Genomic DNA, 13,651 nt, shown 5'->3' on the forward strand with positions numbered 1-13,651 from the left:
GGAGTGATACCAACATCAGTGGCTGCCACGGCATACGGAATCCACAGAGGGGTAGGAATCGATTTATGATGTCTAGCTAACCCCTCTTTTTTTACCGGTGGCTTCTTTTTTCCGATTCTGGGTTTCTTCGTGACGGTATCAATCACTTGTTGGGGGGTCTCCTCCGCAGGTGCCGAAGTCGTTTTGATGTTCGGCTCCACCATCTTGTATATCATTAGTCAGGCATTTATGTTTAAAGTGACAGTGCTTCACCGTAATGATCGCCGCGGTGACGGGAGCTAGGAACACACCATATCGGTGATACAACATCGCAACTGAGGGTGTTCAAGGCGTGACCGATAAACGGATCTTTGTCGAGATCTTCACACAAATAAGGTCGAATGGGAAGCAGTGACGAAGCAATAACAGTGTAGAATTGTGTTATAGTTGACCGTATGGTTTTCGTCATTTCAGCAGTGAATCGGGCTTCGTATCTCGTGTACAGTTTATTTCCATCGGACATTTCATAAATTTTATCGGTGGTTTCAATCAAGTATTGTTTCCACTTCCCACCCATGACGAGGGCCACAAGTCTTTCTTGCTTATCCCCGACGCGGGAAGACGCATCTTCACCCTCCTTCTCCTCCTCGGATATCATTTGTTCAAGCATGTCGTCCAACTTCATCTCATAATACATCAATCAGGTTTTAAATCTAATATAATAAAATCCGGCTTAACCCAAACAGAACGAGATGAATGTCAGGTAAATCAATACGAGAATTTCTAATGTCGTCATGGTTTTTATATATATAAAGGCTATACATTTAATTTGCTAAGCATTGCTAAGCAGTTTGCTAAGTTTTGCTGAGTTTTGCTAAGCAGTTTGCTAAGTTTTGCTTAGCTAGCACACTGCGTAAGCCACGTGTTGGTCACGAGATGATCGAACACCTCCCGATAATACCCTTCCAGCATATCCAATACGAAAACGGTCTTCCCACATCCCGTCTGACCGCACACGATGGCGCAATGCGGCTCTAGGGGTAGCTCAATAGAGGGCTTGTACGAATCTTCCATTGTCTATATTAGGCTGCGCATCCATAATCACATACAAATATAGGTTTAATTTACCCGCGGTTTGAGCTTTTTGTCTGATTTGGATTGTAATCCCCTCGCTGCCATTGTCGATGCGTCTTCCACTCACGTGCAGCAGATCGTAGTTCATGGATTGCATGTCCAGCCACAGCTCGTACTTGGTCGTTAGGTATTGTCCTAGCGTCACATAGGTGAGGCCGAGATCCTTAATGATCACATTTCTGGTGGGCTTGATCGCTGGTAATTTTTGGATCTCGTCCCATTGATGGTAAGCTCGCATGCCTTGACTGAACAGTTGATTAGGCACGCCCTCGACGGTCACTTCCACTTTGATAATCTCGGGGTTCCAATATTTTTTGTTAATTCTTCCAAATGGTGAAAATTCTTCCACCGGCAGGATCAACATGCCCTTCATCAATTGAGCGGGTGAGTTCAAATTGATATTCCACAACAGCTTTTATTCGCAACGATCTTCCGATGGCGCAGCACGCAATCGTACAAGATGGACAGTTTTCCCAAATACTGGTTGCGAATTTGTGAAGCCAATTCCAGATTCATGACCTTGTCGAACTCCAGCGTATTATTGTCGATGGAATGGCTGCCCTCACCGCTCTCTACAAAAAACAACCTGACTATAATCGTTAAACATCAGATCATATTCCAGCCTATCACCCAACGCGGCTTGGTAAAACGCCATGTGACCCTCCAGTAGTTCGAAGTCGAGCGGAATGCAAAATCAGTTCCCGAACGCCTCGGCTATAGCCTTATGCTTCTTCGCTATAGCAGCGAGATCAGCTTGTTCAAAAGTATACCCCACGCTCAACCGAGTCGATGGACAATTGTGTGGACAAACCCACTGGTATTTCATGTTTTCCCATTCGCTCGCGGTTCTTCAGAGGTTTGTGTAACTGAAAAACACATCGCTGTCGTCGATGCTGAGGATCGCGTTTTCCGATGATTTTGATCGTCGTTTTTTTTACGATGGTGCGAACCAGGTTCGTCACAATTTCTCTTTTGTTATTATTGGATTCCAAACTGATCTGAAAAGACAGGTGAGCCGACCAAGCGACGATGACGTCGTTCTCGCCCAGGTTGGGAAATCACACCAACAGCGTTTGGTTTTCGTCGATCGTGCTCGGGTTGTTGGTGATGGTCACGGATTGATGCACGGCTTTGACCCCCAGGGGTTCCCTCAATCTTCGGAAAGGATCTAGTTTTCGTCCCTATGCCATCGACATCGTTTATATTGAAGGTATGTTTTTATATCTTTAATATAATTAAACCATGGCTGAGGGTGGTGAAGATATTCCCATGGATGATTTGGGGGGTGCCATGTTAAAAATGACCATTGACAATTCTTACGAGACCATAAGGCGAAAGGAAAATTTTGCTCCTCTTTATCGCAATTATTCTAAGTTCGAAATCGATGATCTAGGGATACTACAGTTGAAAGAGGCTCTGGACATCGATTTCATGCATTCCCGTACGACAAAACCTCTCGCCTTGTCCACGCTGGCTGGTCACCATGGTGCCCACTTTGTCCACGAACAATTAAACCTGCGAGGTTACGGCGGTGCACGGCCTAAACTTCCCCCGAAGACCGCCCAGGCTTACACACGGTGCAAACTGAGCTGAGTGCCACGGCGAGCGCGATCAATCAAAACGAATTACAAGACGTACCGCAACTCATGCAAGAAGCCTCGAACGACATCGAAAAAATATTGGCCACGTACATGAATGAACCCTTGCCCAGTTTCGAATTTCCCCTTCGGGAACTGCGAGGGCTAGATAAGTCCTTGCGAACCATTCGTGGATCGCTCGTAGACAACTTGGCCAAAGTGAAAGAACTCGACAATCGTATCGCTTACGAGCAAACAAAACTTGAACAAGTGGATGACGACAACAACATCAGCCGACAGCGGGTCGAGGAAAGGCTACATCACTTGCAAGATGAAAGATCGACCCGATTAGAAGCGGCGGCTCACAACCGAGAAGCGCTTCAAACCCAGATCAGCCGCATTCGCGAAACCATCGACTGAGTCCTCTACGAAGACACCACGTTAGCCGAAAGGCTTAGAACGTTATTCAGAGAAAAAGGGATCACCATCGCCAGCATTCTGCCGGCTTTGGGCTTCATTATATCGACCCTGGTCGTCTCACAGAATTGAATCGGGTTATTAAACAAGGCGTGTACAGCCTCAACACTCGTGACGGGAAACCTCTACTTTTTAAATACATCGATAAATCGAGCTCGAAAGTGGGAACCATCCGCATCCACCACGATCTTCATGTGTGAGATAGGTAGCGGTGACGAGATCGATAACACGTCGGGACAACTCAAGTCACTCTCTGCCATCTCGTATATTACCCGCAGCAGTCAAATATCAGTCAACATACAGGGAACAACAGGCTATTCATCGATGGCAAACGCCACGATTTGTCTGACAGCTATGACAGTGTTTGTATGCTGAAAAATGAAATTTTCAAACACATTGGAGCCCATCTCAAACTCAACGAATCGAATGGCACGCTGACGTTAACCGCTGGGGAAAAACCCATTCATCTCGGAAGGCCCTTGGCGAGAACTCGCGGGTTGTCATCGAACGAAAAATACGACCTCGAGACACAATCACGGGTTAGAAATTGGTGGTCTATCATGAACTGTTCGTTTATCTCGATCGGGTAAGCACGACCGATATTATTCGAACACCCTTCCACGCCGCTAAGAGCCGTGCCGGTGAAAACAGAAAAGTGCAACGACGGTCGAACCGAATTGTTTTCTGCCCTGCAGTACAAAAAGTAAACGCAGGGCATGATCACGGAATTGAAACTATTCATTTTCGATATAACAAACATAAACCGGTGTATACTGAAAGCCATTAAAAATGCAATTTGACATTCATACTTTCTTTACTCACTAATTTCAACACCTAACTGGCAGATATGTTTTAAGTGAACATCTGTGAATAATTTCATCTGAAAATGTCCAGTCAACAACAACATCAGTGACGCAACAGTCAATATCGTGTGTGTCCACCGTGCGCTGCAAGACATGCTCGCAGTCTTTGGGGCATTGAAAGACACACGTTTCTCAGGAAAAGCTGTTGGATGGTCTGCAGCCTCTGATGGTCTGTGGTCTGATCATGACACACACCCCTCCAATACGATCATGTTCAAGGACACAGTTTGGGGCAAGTCTTTCTCCTTTACGTCGATAAATCTGTTGTCGTCCATCTGCAAAGGATAAGCTAAACCTGGATTCATCTGAAAAAATGACATCTGGCCATGTCCTGTTGCCAAGATTGGGCCCATTTGCTGCCCTTCGCTGTCTGGCAAGTCTGTGGCGATGCAATGAGTTTGACCACGATGCATGGGTGGCGACACCGGATGTTGAAGGCAGCAAGGCGCCCTTGCACCTTTTGGGCTGAAATGACATTGACTTGTCCCAATTGTCCTCCTTGCCTAATCATCAGCTGTTTGGAACCGATTTTCGCAAGTGTGAAACTTCGGATATTGCGGTTTTGTCGAGCTGTTATCACAGGTGGTGCACCAGGTCGCTGATCGATCAACAACACTTCCGGTAGCCCGAAAGCGTTGTCTGAGTCGAGCTTACAGTGGATGGATGCACATTAAAGTGCCTGGCAATCATCACATCTGAAGCACCTTGGCTGACCATACCGATAACCTGATTCCTTTCGCCTTGTGTCAAGTGTGGCATTTTCTCAAAGTGATTGAGTTCCACAATTCCTTGTGCTTTTACAGGGCCTGGGTGCAGGTAATGCATGTGCACAACGTGTTTCATGAATGTGGTTGTGTTTACGAGAAATGTCAAAGGTTCAGTTTTAAGTATCAAAGTTCATGTGAGAGGAATGCTCCGGGACTCGAACTCGAAATGGGCCAGAATAACAGCCTTTTATCCCTACATCCTCTGTATCACAGGAAAAAATCTTCAATAGAACTTTTGTAAGTTTCAGGACAACAAATACCAATTGCGTTTTTAATGGCTTTCAGTATATATGGAATATCTCCGCGTCACGCTGCACGTAAAACAATGATTCAAGCTTCTGGTCCCGGAACTACCGTGTGCCTGAGAAAATGCCCTACCATGGCGATCTCCGATCTTGGGGACACGCGAGGATTCGATGAACCTGGTGTCGAAGGCAAGTTATACGCCTTAGAATTAAGAAACAACATTTACAGGCAAACAGAAGTGAGCGGTGGTGGTAACCTAGGAACTGATAATTGACTTTCAGAGTAAACCCACAGAAATGCATCCAGTGATAATCAACAATGAATGTGTTGAGACAGTGTCGGAGTATAAGTATTTGAGAACCTTCATTGACTCTAAGCTGAACTGGAACTCTAACACTGAAGCCCTATACAAAAAAGTGTCAACAACGTCTTCATCTCATGCGTAAACTGAGATCTTTTAATGTTAACCCATCTGTGATGTCATCTTTTTATGTAGCATTTATTCAGAGTATTTTAACATTTTCCTTCCATTGTTGGTACAGGTCTCTCTCACTTCATCTCAAATCTAAAATAGACAAAATTGTTAACACTGCAAGTAAAATCGCTGGAGTCAGATTTGAATGTTTATCATCAATATATGAGTGGCAAATCGTGAATCAAGCTGTCAAATCATATCTGACCGTACTCACTACTTAAATTCGGAATACAACCTCCTCCCTTCAGGCCGCCGCTACAAAGTTCCATCTGTGAAAACTAAGAGAGCCCGTACATCCTTTATTCCAAGTACCATATCTCTCTTAAACAAATGTGAAGATACCTAAATCAAAGAATTTATGTAAATATGTTTGGTATCTCTCTAATGTGTCAGTAGCTCTGCTGATGTAACACAAGTTCCTGAAAAGGCATTAAAGTATTATTCTATTCTATTCTATTCTATTTAGACGATGTCATAACCGGAGGTCTCTTAAAAACACGCAGTACAATCTCGTCCTCAATGACAATAACAAATGGGTCATGGTCCCGACATTCGGTGACAATCTAGGTGATTTAGACAATGTCGAGAGCCGAGGTGTCTAAGAAACACGTTGTACCAGTTCATCCTTACCAATGATAACCAATGGACGTTGATCTCCTCCCAAATCGACTGGCTAATCGATATCACCCTCGTTTCACCTTACATGTTTGCGAAAGATCATCATGTAACGAAAGTCCTCAATAAGGGTATTCTCATCGCGGCTCATCGTGTGCTCGTAAACCTCATCCCTAGAAAAGCGGGTCATTTGCTAGCGAGTCGACCGGGTAGCCAAAATACGAGTTTACAGTTGGTGCTTGAATTCTAAGACATGTCAAATGTTATACAAGGGATTCCACCCAATTCGACGCTTCATATCAAAGCATTTCTCGGGGAAGCCTCCCCCGACCAAGATGTTGACCTATTACCAGGAGTCAAACTCCGTTGGCCTTGAAAACATCAAAATCATGTTTGCGCGATTTATATACAGAAAGATGTCAACACTTACGCGAGTCTCGACAGGGTGATGATTAATTTGGAGAAAAAAATTGTGCTCACAAAAACTTTTTTACCTCCAAAAATCCATCTCATCAGCTTAAAGTTTACCCACGAGAAATTGTCGGAAAACCAATTGAAGGCTCTTTCATAATACGAGTATAACTATGGGTGACGTTTCAAACCTGAGTTCACAGGCCACCATTGCGTTCTGCGATCTCGGGGACACGCGAGGATTCGATCAACCTGGTAGGGAAAATGCCTTTTACGTATTGGACTTACAAAACAATGTGTACCAACGACGAGAAGTGATCATCGAATCTCAACTGAACTGGATCATCAATCTTGTCCTGATCTGTCCCTATGCTGTCATGGCTGAGGAAAATAATGTCATCGAACTAAAAAATAATGGACTTGAACTGGTGAGTTATATTCCGATAGGAAACAAGGGGACGCACATAACACCATTACCAGATCAAACAGGAAATATGTTAGTCGCCCGTCCGAAAGCCACAGTGTTAAAATTAAAAAGATAATAGGATGGCCCAAGCTCGTGGGTCAATGCGAAACAAGGCTCCACTCTTATTATCGAAGTCTTTCTTGGAGATGTCACCCCATACAATATGGTACTTGTGTATGGGTTACACATACACTGGCATGATCGCCATCAAAATAAACGTTGTATTTATATACAACCAGGAACAGCTCCCACCACAAGCCTCGAGGGGATCATGATTTATCAGTCCCCAAGCATTGATCTCGAAACCATTTATTTATCCGAGCACTGGGACCTCATCAGCTTAAAGTATATTCATCAACGATTGACAGAAAACCAATTAAAGCTTATTTCCTAACTTATATTATACTTGAGATGGGATTGTATCCTTCCATGGACGAAGTGGCCCAAACGCTCTCGAAAACGTGGACGGATTTTGTTTGCGACAAATCAGTGAGATCAGACGTCAACTGGAACAAGCACGCGACATGCGGATCGGATTACGCAAAAAATACCATAGGGCAACGAATGCCATTGATGGTGTAGACACGTCACTCGTAGCATTCAGCATGGAATTAGGCGTGGCAGGCGTTGGCTTGTTATCCACCATCATGGCCGCCACCGTCGTCCTTAGATTAGAAATAGCAGCCAGGGTATCGGGACTGGTAGGAGTAACTCTTAAATTCATTTCACGTCGGCTGCAACGTAAAGCGCAGAAACACAATGAAATTAGAATTCTAGCAAAAGCCAAGCTTAACACGATCAATGATCATATCTCGACAGCGATCTCCGAAAGCAAAAGCTCCGAGGAAGAGTTTCGTTTAGTGATATCTAAAATCGCTAAATATCACCGAATGAAACAGGAGATTCGAACCAATTCTAGAAAACCGCTGACAACAGTGAAGATGAGAAAAAAAAGTTCATAGAACAGGGCCGATAACAGATCATTCAAACCTTCCTTACCAAGAACAAAGATCTCTCATAAAAGATTAACGTTAAACTGTTTTGTAGATATTAACATAGAAAGATAGAAAGGTTAAAAAAGTAACAAAAAGTCCCCGGCAGCCACAATTCCCCTAGGGAGAAATCGAAAGATTGATAATTTTCGAGCAAAAAACTTGGCTATGAGGTCCCTGGTAGCTGGTTTTTGCTCACTGCCTGTTGTTGACATACAAGCTCCCATGCAGGCTTATGTGTGGGGAGACCGCCTCCGTGGTGTAGTGGTTAGAGCATCCGCCCGGAGAGCGGAAGGTCGCGGGTTGATCATACCAAAAAGACGTTAAAATATGGTACGTGTTGGTCCCTGCCTGGCGCTCGGCATTAATGGGTACAACAAGGACTGGTTTGCTCGGAGTCAGTATAATGTGTCTGAGTGGGGTATTCATGCTTCACTGCTGCATGGTATCTCAGTGGGCTAGCACTATAAAACCAGCTTAAGTCTGGGCTAGTACAAGCAGCTGCACCTACACGCATGCTCATCGTCATATGAGCGAAATATTCTCCAGTGCGCCGTTAAACCCAATTTCACCTCACCTTATGTGTGGGGACGTTCTCGTTCGTAGCCTGAGTGAGCAATCTAGGCCAGCCCAGCGCTCATGTAGGAACGCCGGAGAGCGGAAGGTCGCGGGTTCGATCATACCAAAAAGACGTTAAAATATGGTACGTGTTGGTCCCTGCCTGGCGCTCCGCATTAATGGGTACAACAAGGACTGGTTTGCTCGGAGTCAGTATAATGTGTCTGAGTGGGGTATTCATGCTTCACTGCTGCATGGTATCTCAGTGGGCTAGCACTATAAAACCAGCTTAAGTCTGGGCTAGTACAAGCAGCTGCACCTACACGCATGCTCATCGTCATATGAGCGAAACATTCTCCAGTGCGCCGTTAAACCCAATTTCACCTCACCTTATGTGTGGGGACGTTCTCGTTCGTAGCCTGAGTGAGCAATCTAGGCCAGCCCAGCGCTCATGTAGGAACGCCGGCATGACATATCTCACTATCTAGACCAGTCCAGCGCTCATGTAGGAACGCCGGTGTGACATACATATGTGGGGAGCTAACTATATCTAGCGCAGACGATGTCTGGAACCAGTCTTACAACAAATCCCACTTCTGCTTCAAAAGTCCTAACACTTCAAAAACTTTGGGGTGGATTTTCACCTCGAATAAAGTCTAATAAAATATAAACACGATGCTCGTAGGTAGTCTGAACAACGCCGATCACGATAAATACAACGATGGAATGCTGAAAATAATTTTAGAATTGGTCGTATGAGCTATATACCTATCAGGAACCAGTCTTATAAGGTTGCTCGCTTCCAAAAGGTTGTGGGGATTTTCACCTCAAATAAAGGCCTAATAAAATACAAACACAATGCTCGTAGGTAGTTTAAACAATGCTGAATATGATACATTGGTCATTAGGCCCTGACAAAATGGTTAGAAACCACAATCGGTTATTTTAGAATCGGCTTGCATCACCTTGTTAAACGCGTAAGCTATTTATGGCTTAAATGCACAGTCACTGGTAGAGCGAGCCCGCTGGTGTAGCGGGAACATGTGATACTTCATTTACAGAGTTTTGGCATTCCAATCCTTCCCACCGCTCCTATTCTTAAAAAAAAAATTCATTCCAAGATAAACGTCACCGTTTATCCTCAAAGCCTTATTTTTTTGCCAAAAAAAATAAACACTTCCACCACGAAAACGCACGTGCGCACCAACATTTAACACCATTTTTTCATGGCTGCTGGAGAGGGAAACACATTTCAATTCAACCACCAGCCGAACTGAGGCAGGAACCCCATTGTAATACTACTCTACCAAGATATAAAACATTTCTTCACTACTTCTGATTTTACATCAGGGAACATCTCGATTTTCTCTTATTTTACACCATACAGTCTGTCAGTTTCACTACCAAGATATAAAACATTTCTTGAGTATGTCCAAGGTATTTTTATGGATTATACTCCTTTTTTCAGGTGGACCCGATGAAGGGACCTGGAATGGTCCCGAAACATCATGAGGGAAATAAAAAAGAAGCTTAATCCATAAAAATATCTTGGACATCTATGTACAACTTCTAAATGCCACTGAAAGACATCTCTTCAGTGCTTCTGATTTTACGTCAGGGAACATCTGGACTTTTCTCTTGTTTTACACCATACAGTCAGAGGCTACAGACATTGGAGCTTGGATACACTGCAGTCATATAGCCGAAGTAGACAATCAACATGCAGATTACCTATCACGATGGAGAGACTTTCACAACTGGATGCTCAACCTCAAAGTATTCAACTATCTAAACAGAATATGGGGACCTCACATGGTGGATCGCTTCGCCAGTGTAACTAACACCCAGCTGGTTCGCTTCAACAGCCGTTTTGGGGAACCTTATACAGAGGATATAGATGCTCTCGCCCAAGTGAGTGAGTGAGTTTAGTTTTACGCCGCACTCACCAATATTCCAGCTATATGGCGGCGGTCTGTAAATAATCGAGTCTGAACCAGAAAATCCAGTGATCAACAGCATGAGCGTCGATCTGCGTAATTGGGAACCGATGACATGTGTCAACCAAGTCAGCAAGCCTGACCACCCGATCCCGTTAGTCGCCTCTTATGACAAGCATGGGTTACTGAAGATCAATATTCTAGCCCGGACCTTTACGGTTACTCTCCCAAGTAGATTGGTCCACAGAAAACAATTATGTCAACCCCCTATTTTGTCTTCTTCAACAAACGCTAGAAAAAGTAAAAGAGACCAGAGCCTACACTACGATCATACCCCCTCGATGGACAGGCCAACCCTGGTTCAGCCTACTAAAGTCAATGCTGGTGGACACACCACTGAGCATACCAAACCACCTGTCAGCAGTCCGGTCCATGGGCTTATGTCCAGAACCGATGAAGAACAAGGGATGGAAAATATATGCCTGGAGAGTATATGGTGGACTTCTCTTAACTTATCTTCAGTGGTCCGATAGGTCCATGGAGCAGTTACTGTTATGCTTAGCTGTTAGAAATCTTATATCCTACAACAGTATAATTCGGAAACTACATGACCTCGTAAGGTGAGAAGCTATAATTTCCGGCTTCACACACGGCTCAACTTTCCGTGTTTTTGTGTCAGATTCCAGGCAATACAGACCGACCATGCTCGTCCCTAACTACATTTTCTGCTGCTGTCGGTCACTTGTATAATGCGCATGGGTTGGTCAATACCATGAGATACCCTTACATACAACTTCTTCTTGCTGCACTTGTCAAGTCAAGCACTGTATCTTCTATAAGATTTTCAAGAGTCATGCCTGTTACAGCTTTCTGTGATTTATTCACCTCATGGCCTCATAACAGTGAGCTGTGCACAAAAGGCGGTCTGAAAGTGATATGTCTCCTATGTCTCCTAGGTTGCTACAACAGGTGCAGTTTGAAAGGGATTGTAGAGCTGAATTACCTTCTTTGGAATCAAGAATCACGCTCAGCAAACTGGTTTCGTTGTTAACCTCCCTCCGCACAGTGACGAGAAACTGGATCCTGTAAGAGCTTTACAAGTGTACATGGGCCGAACAGCTCCCATGTGTCCTGCATCGAATGCGGTGTTCCTCACCCTCAGGAGTCCATTTGACTCATTTTCTATTGCAAAAATTATGGAGCAAGGTATCAGTTTGGCGAACTTATCTGGTTCTTGGTACACTGCTTAATCCTTTAGGCCCACTGGAGCTACGACTGCAATAGACTGCAGTATATGGATCCAAATATCGTGCAGAAACTTGGCAGATGGGAAAACCTCCAACGTTTTCTACAAGCATTATGTCCACCCCCACACTCCACTCTCATACATGAACAACCTATTACCTCTCAGTTAGGTTTTGATTAATCAAGTTGGTGTTATTGTACATTGGACACAAGTTGCAATTTTTCTAACGTTTCATTGACTTAGATGTTACGTTTTTTTATGTTACTCTATTGTTTGGCAATATGTTTAATAAATTTCACGTTTGAAACTGGGTGAATAAATTCACAATTTAACCTTCAGTTGTTTGTAATGACTGGTCATAGTGATGTAAGTTTACCTATACTGTAATCATGTGGCCAGTCATGTGACATCTAGCGACAGGTGTTGCTAGTGTATCAGTCATGCTCAGTACATTAGTAAGATGGTATACATTGCTATTCTGTATATATCCATTAAGTATATACTATGATACTGTGGAAATGCTGCTGTGTTGTGACTGGCAATATGTTTAACAAATTTCACGTTTGAAATTTGGTGAAGAAATTCACAATTTAACCTTCAGTTGTTTGTAATGACTGGTCAAAGTGATGTAAGTTTACCTAAATTGTAATTTTTCAGCGAGGATGTAACTTTGCTGCCAGCTATGCACCCATAAACACTCGACAAAATGAAGATAATGATGAGTGTCCTGCAGTATCAGCAGGTAATGTGATTTGTTATATATTCCCATATACATGGGTTTTGGTAGAGTTTAAACTGTCATATCTTCTGAAATTTAGTACACTGTAAATATGTGGAAGAAATGACAGTGCTTCACCTAGTTCTTGCAGAACTCTTCTGGTTTATTTAAGTATTTACTAAATTGAAATATATGAATTCTAATCAAGTAAGCAGCAAAGCTATTTCAGAGCAATTGATGTAAATGACATATCACATCTTGTAATATGATGTGTACTTTCATTTCCCAGGAACACATAAACATGAGTGGACATCTTACACTAGCTTTGAAATATTGTTTGATTTCCTGGCTGAGAGACTGAATTTATTTGTGAAGTCTGAACATCTGGAAGGAATTCAAGTGGAGCACACCGTTTTGTACAAACCAGATGTGAAAGACAAAACACCTAATGTTGACACAACTCAACAGCCGACACCATACGCAGACTCAACTGGGCAGTTAGCACAGGATGCAGACACAACAGATCAGTCACCACAAGATGCTGACACAACAGATCAGTCAACACAGGATGCTGACTCAACCAAACAGTCAACACAGGATGCTGACTCAACCAAACACTCAACACAGGATGCTGACTCAACCAAACAGTCAACACAGGATGCTGACTCAACCAAACAGTCAACACAGGATGCTGACTCAACCAAACAGTCAACACAGGATGCAGACACAACAGATCAGTCACCACAAGATGCTGACACAACAGATCAGTCAACACAGGATGCTGACTCAACCAAACAGTCAACACAAGATGCTGACTCAACCAAACAGTCAACACAAGATGCTGACTCAACCAAACACTCAACACAAGATGCTGACACAACAGATCAGTCAACACAGGATGCTGACTCAACCAAACAGTCAACACAGGATGCTGACTCAACCAAACACTCAACACAGGATGCTGACTCAACCAAACAGTCAACACAGGATGCTGACTCAACCAAACAGTCAACACAGGATGCTGACTCAACCAAACAGTCAACACAGGATGCAGACTCAACCAAACAGTCAGTCACACAAGATGCTGACTCAACAGATCAGTCAACACAGGATGCTGACTCAACCAAACAGTCAACACAGGATGCTGACTCAACCAAACAGTCAACACAGGATGCTGACTCAACCAAACA

General features: G+C 43.7%; 1 protein-coding gene across 5 annotated transcripts in view; it reads left to right on the forward strand.

Moving 5' to 3' along the window:
* LOC124278112 overlaps positions 1-13,651 on the forward strand; it is a 228,659-nt gene that overhangs the window by 211,733 nt on the left and 3,275 nt on the right. For 3 of the 5 annotated variants that reach the window (XM_046713861.1, XM_046713858.1, XM_046713862.1), the window contains 2 exons: positions 12,401-12,485; positions 12,751-13,498. In XM_046713861.1, coding sequence (XP_046569817.1) covers positions 12,401-12,485; positions 12,751-13,498 — 833 coding nt within the window. The remainder of the gene's footprint in view (positions 1-12,400; positions 12,486-12,750; positions 13,499-13,651) is intronic. The other 2 variants (XM_046713860.1, XM_046713859.1) reach the window with 2 other exon arrangements.

The sequence above is a fragment of the Haliotis rubra genome, unplaced genomic scaffold, assembly GCF_003918875.1.
Source record: "Haliotis rubra isolate DU_JTF1 unplaced genomic scaffold, ASM391887v1 Scf231, whole genome shotgun sequence".
NCBI classification, from domain to species: domain Eukaryota; kingdom Metazoa; phylum Mollusca; class Gastropoda; order Lepetellida; family Haliotidae; genus Haliotis; species Haliotis rubra.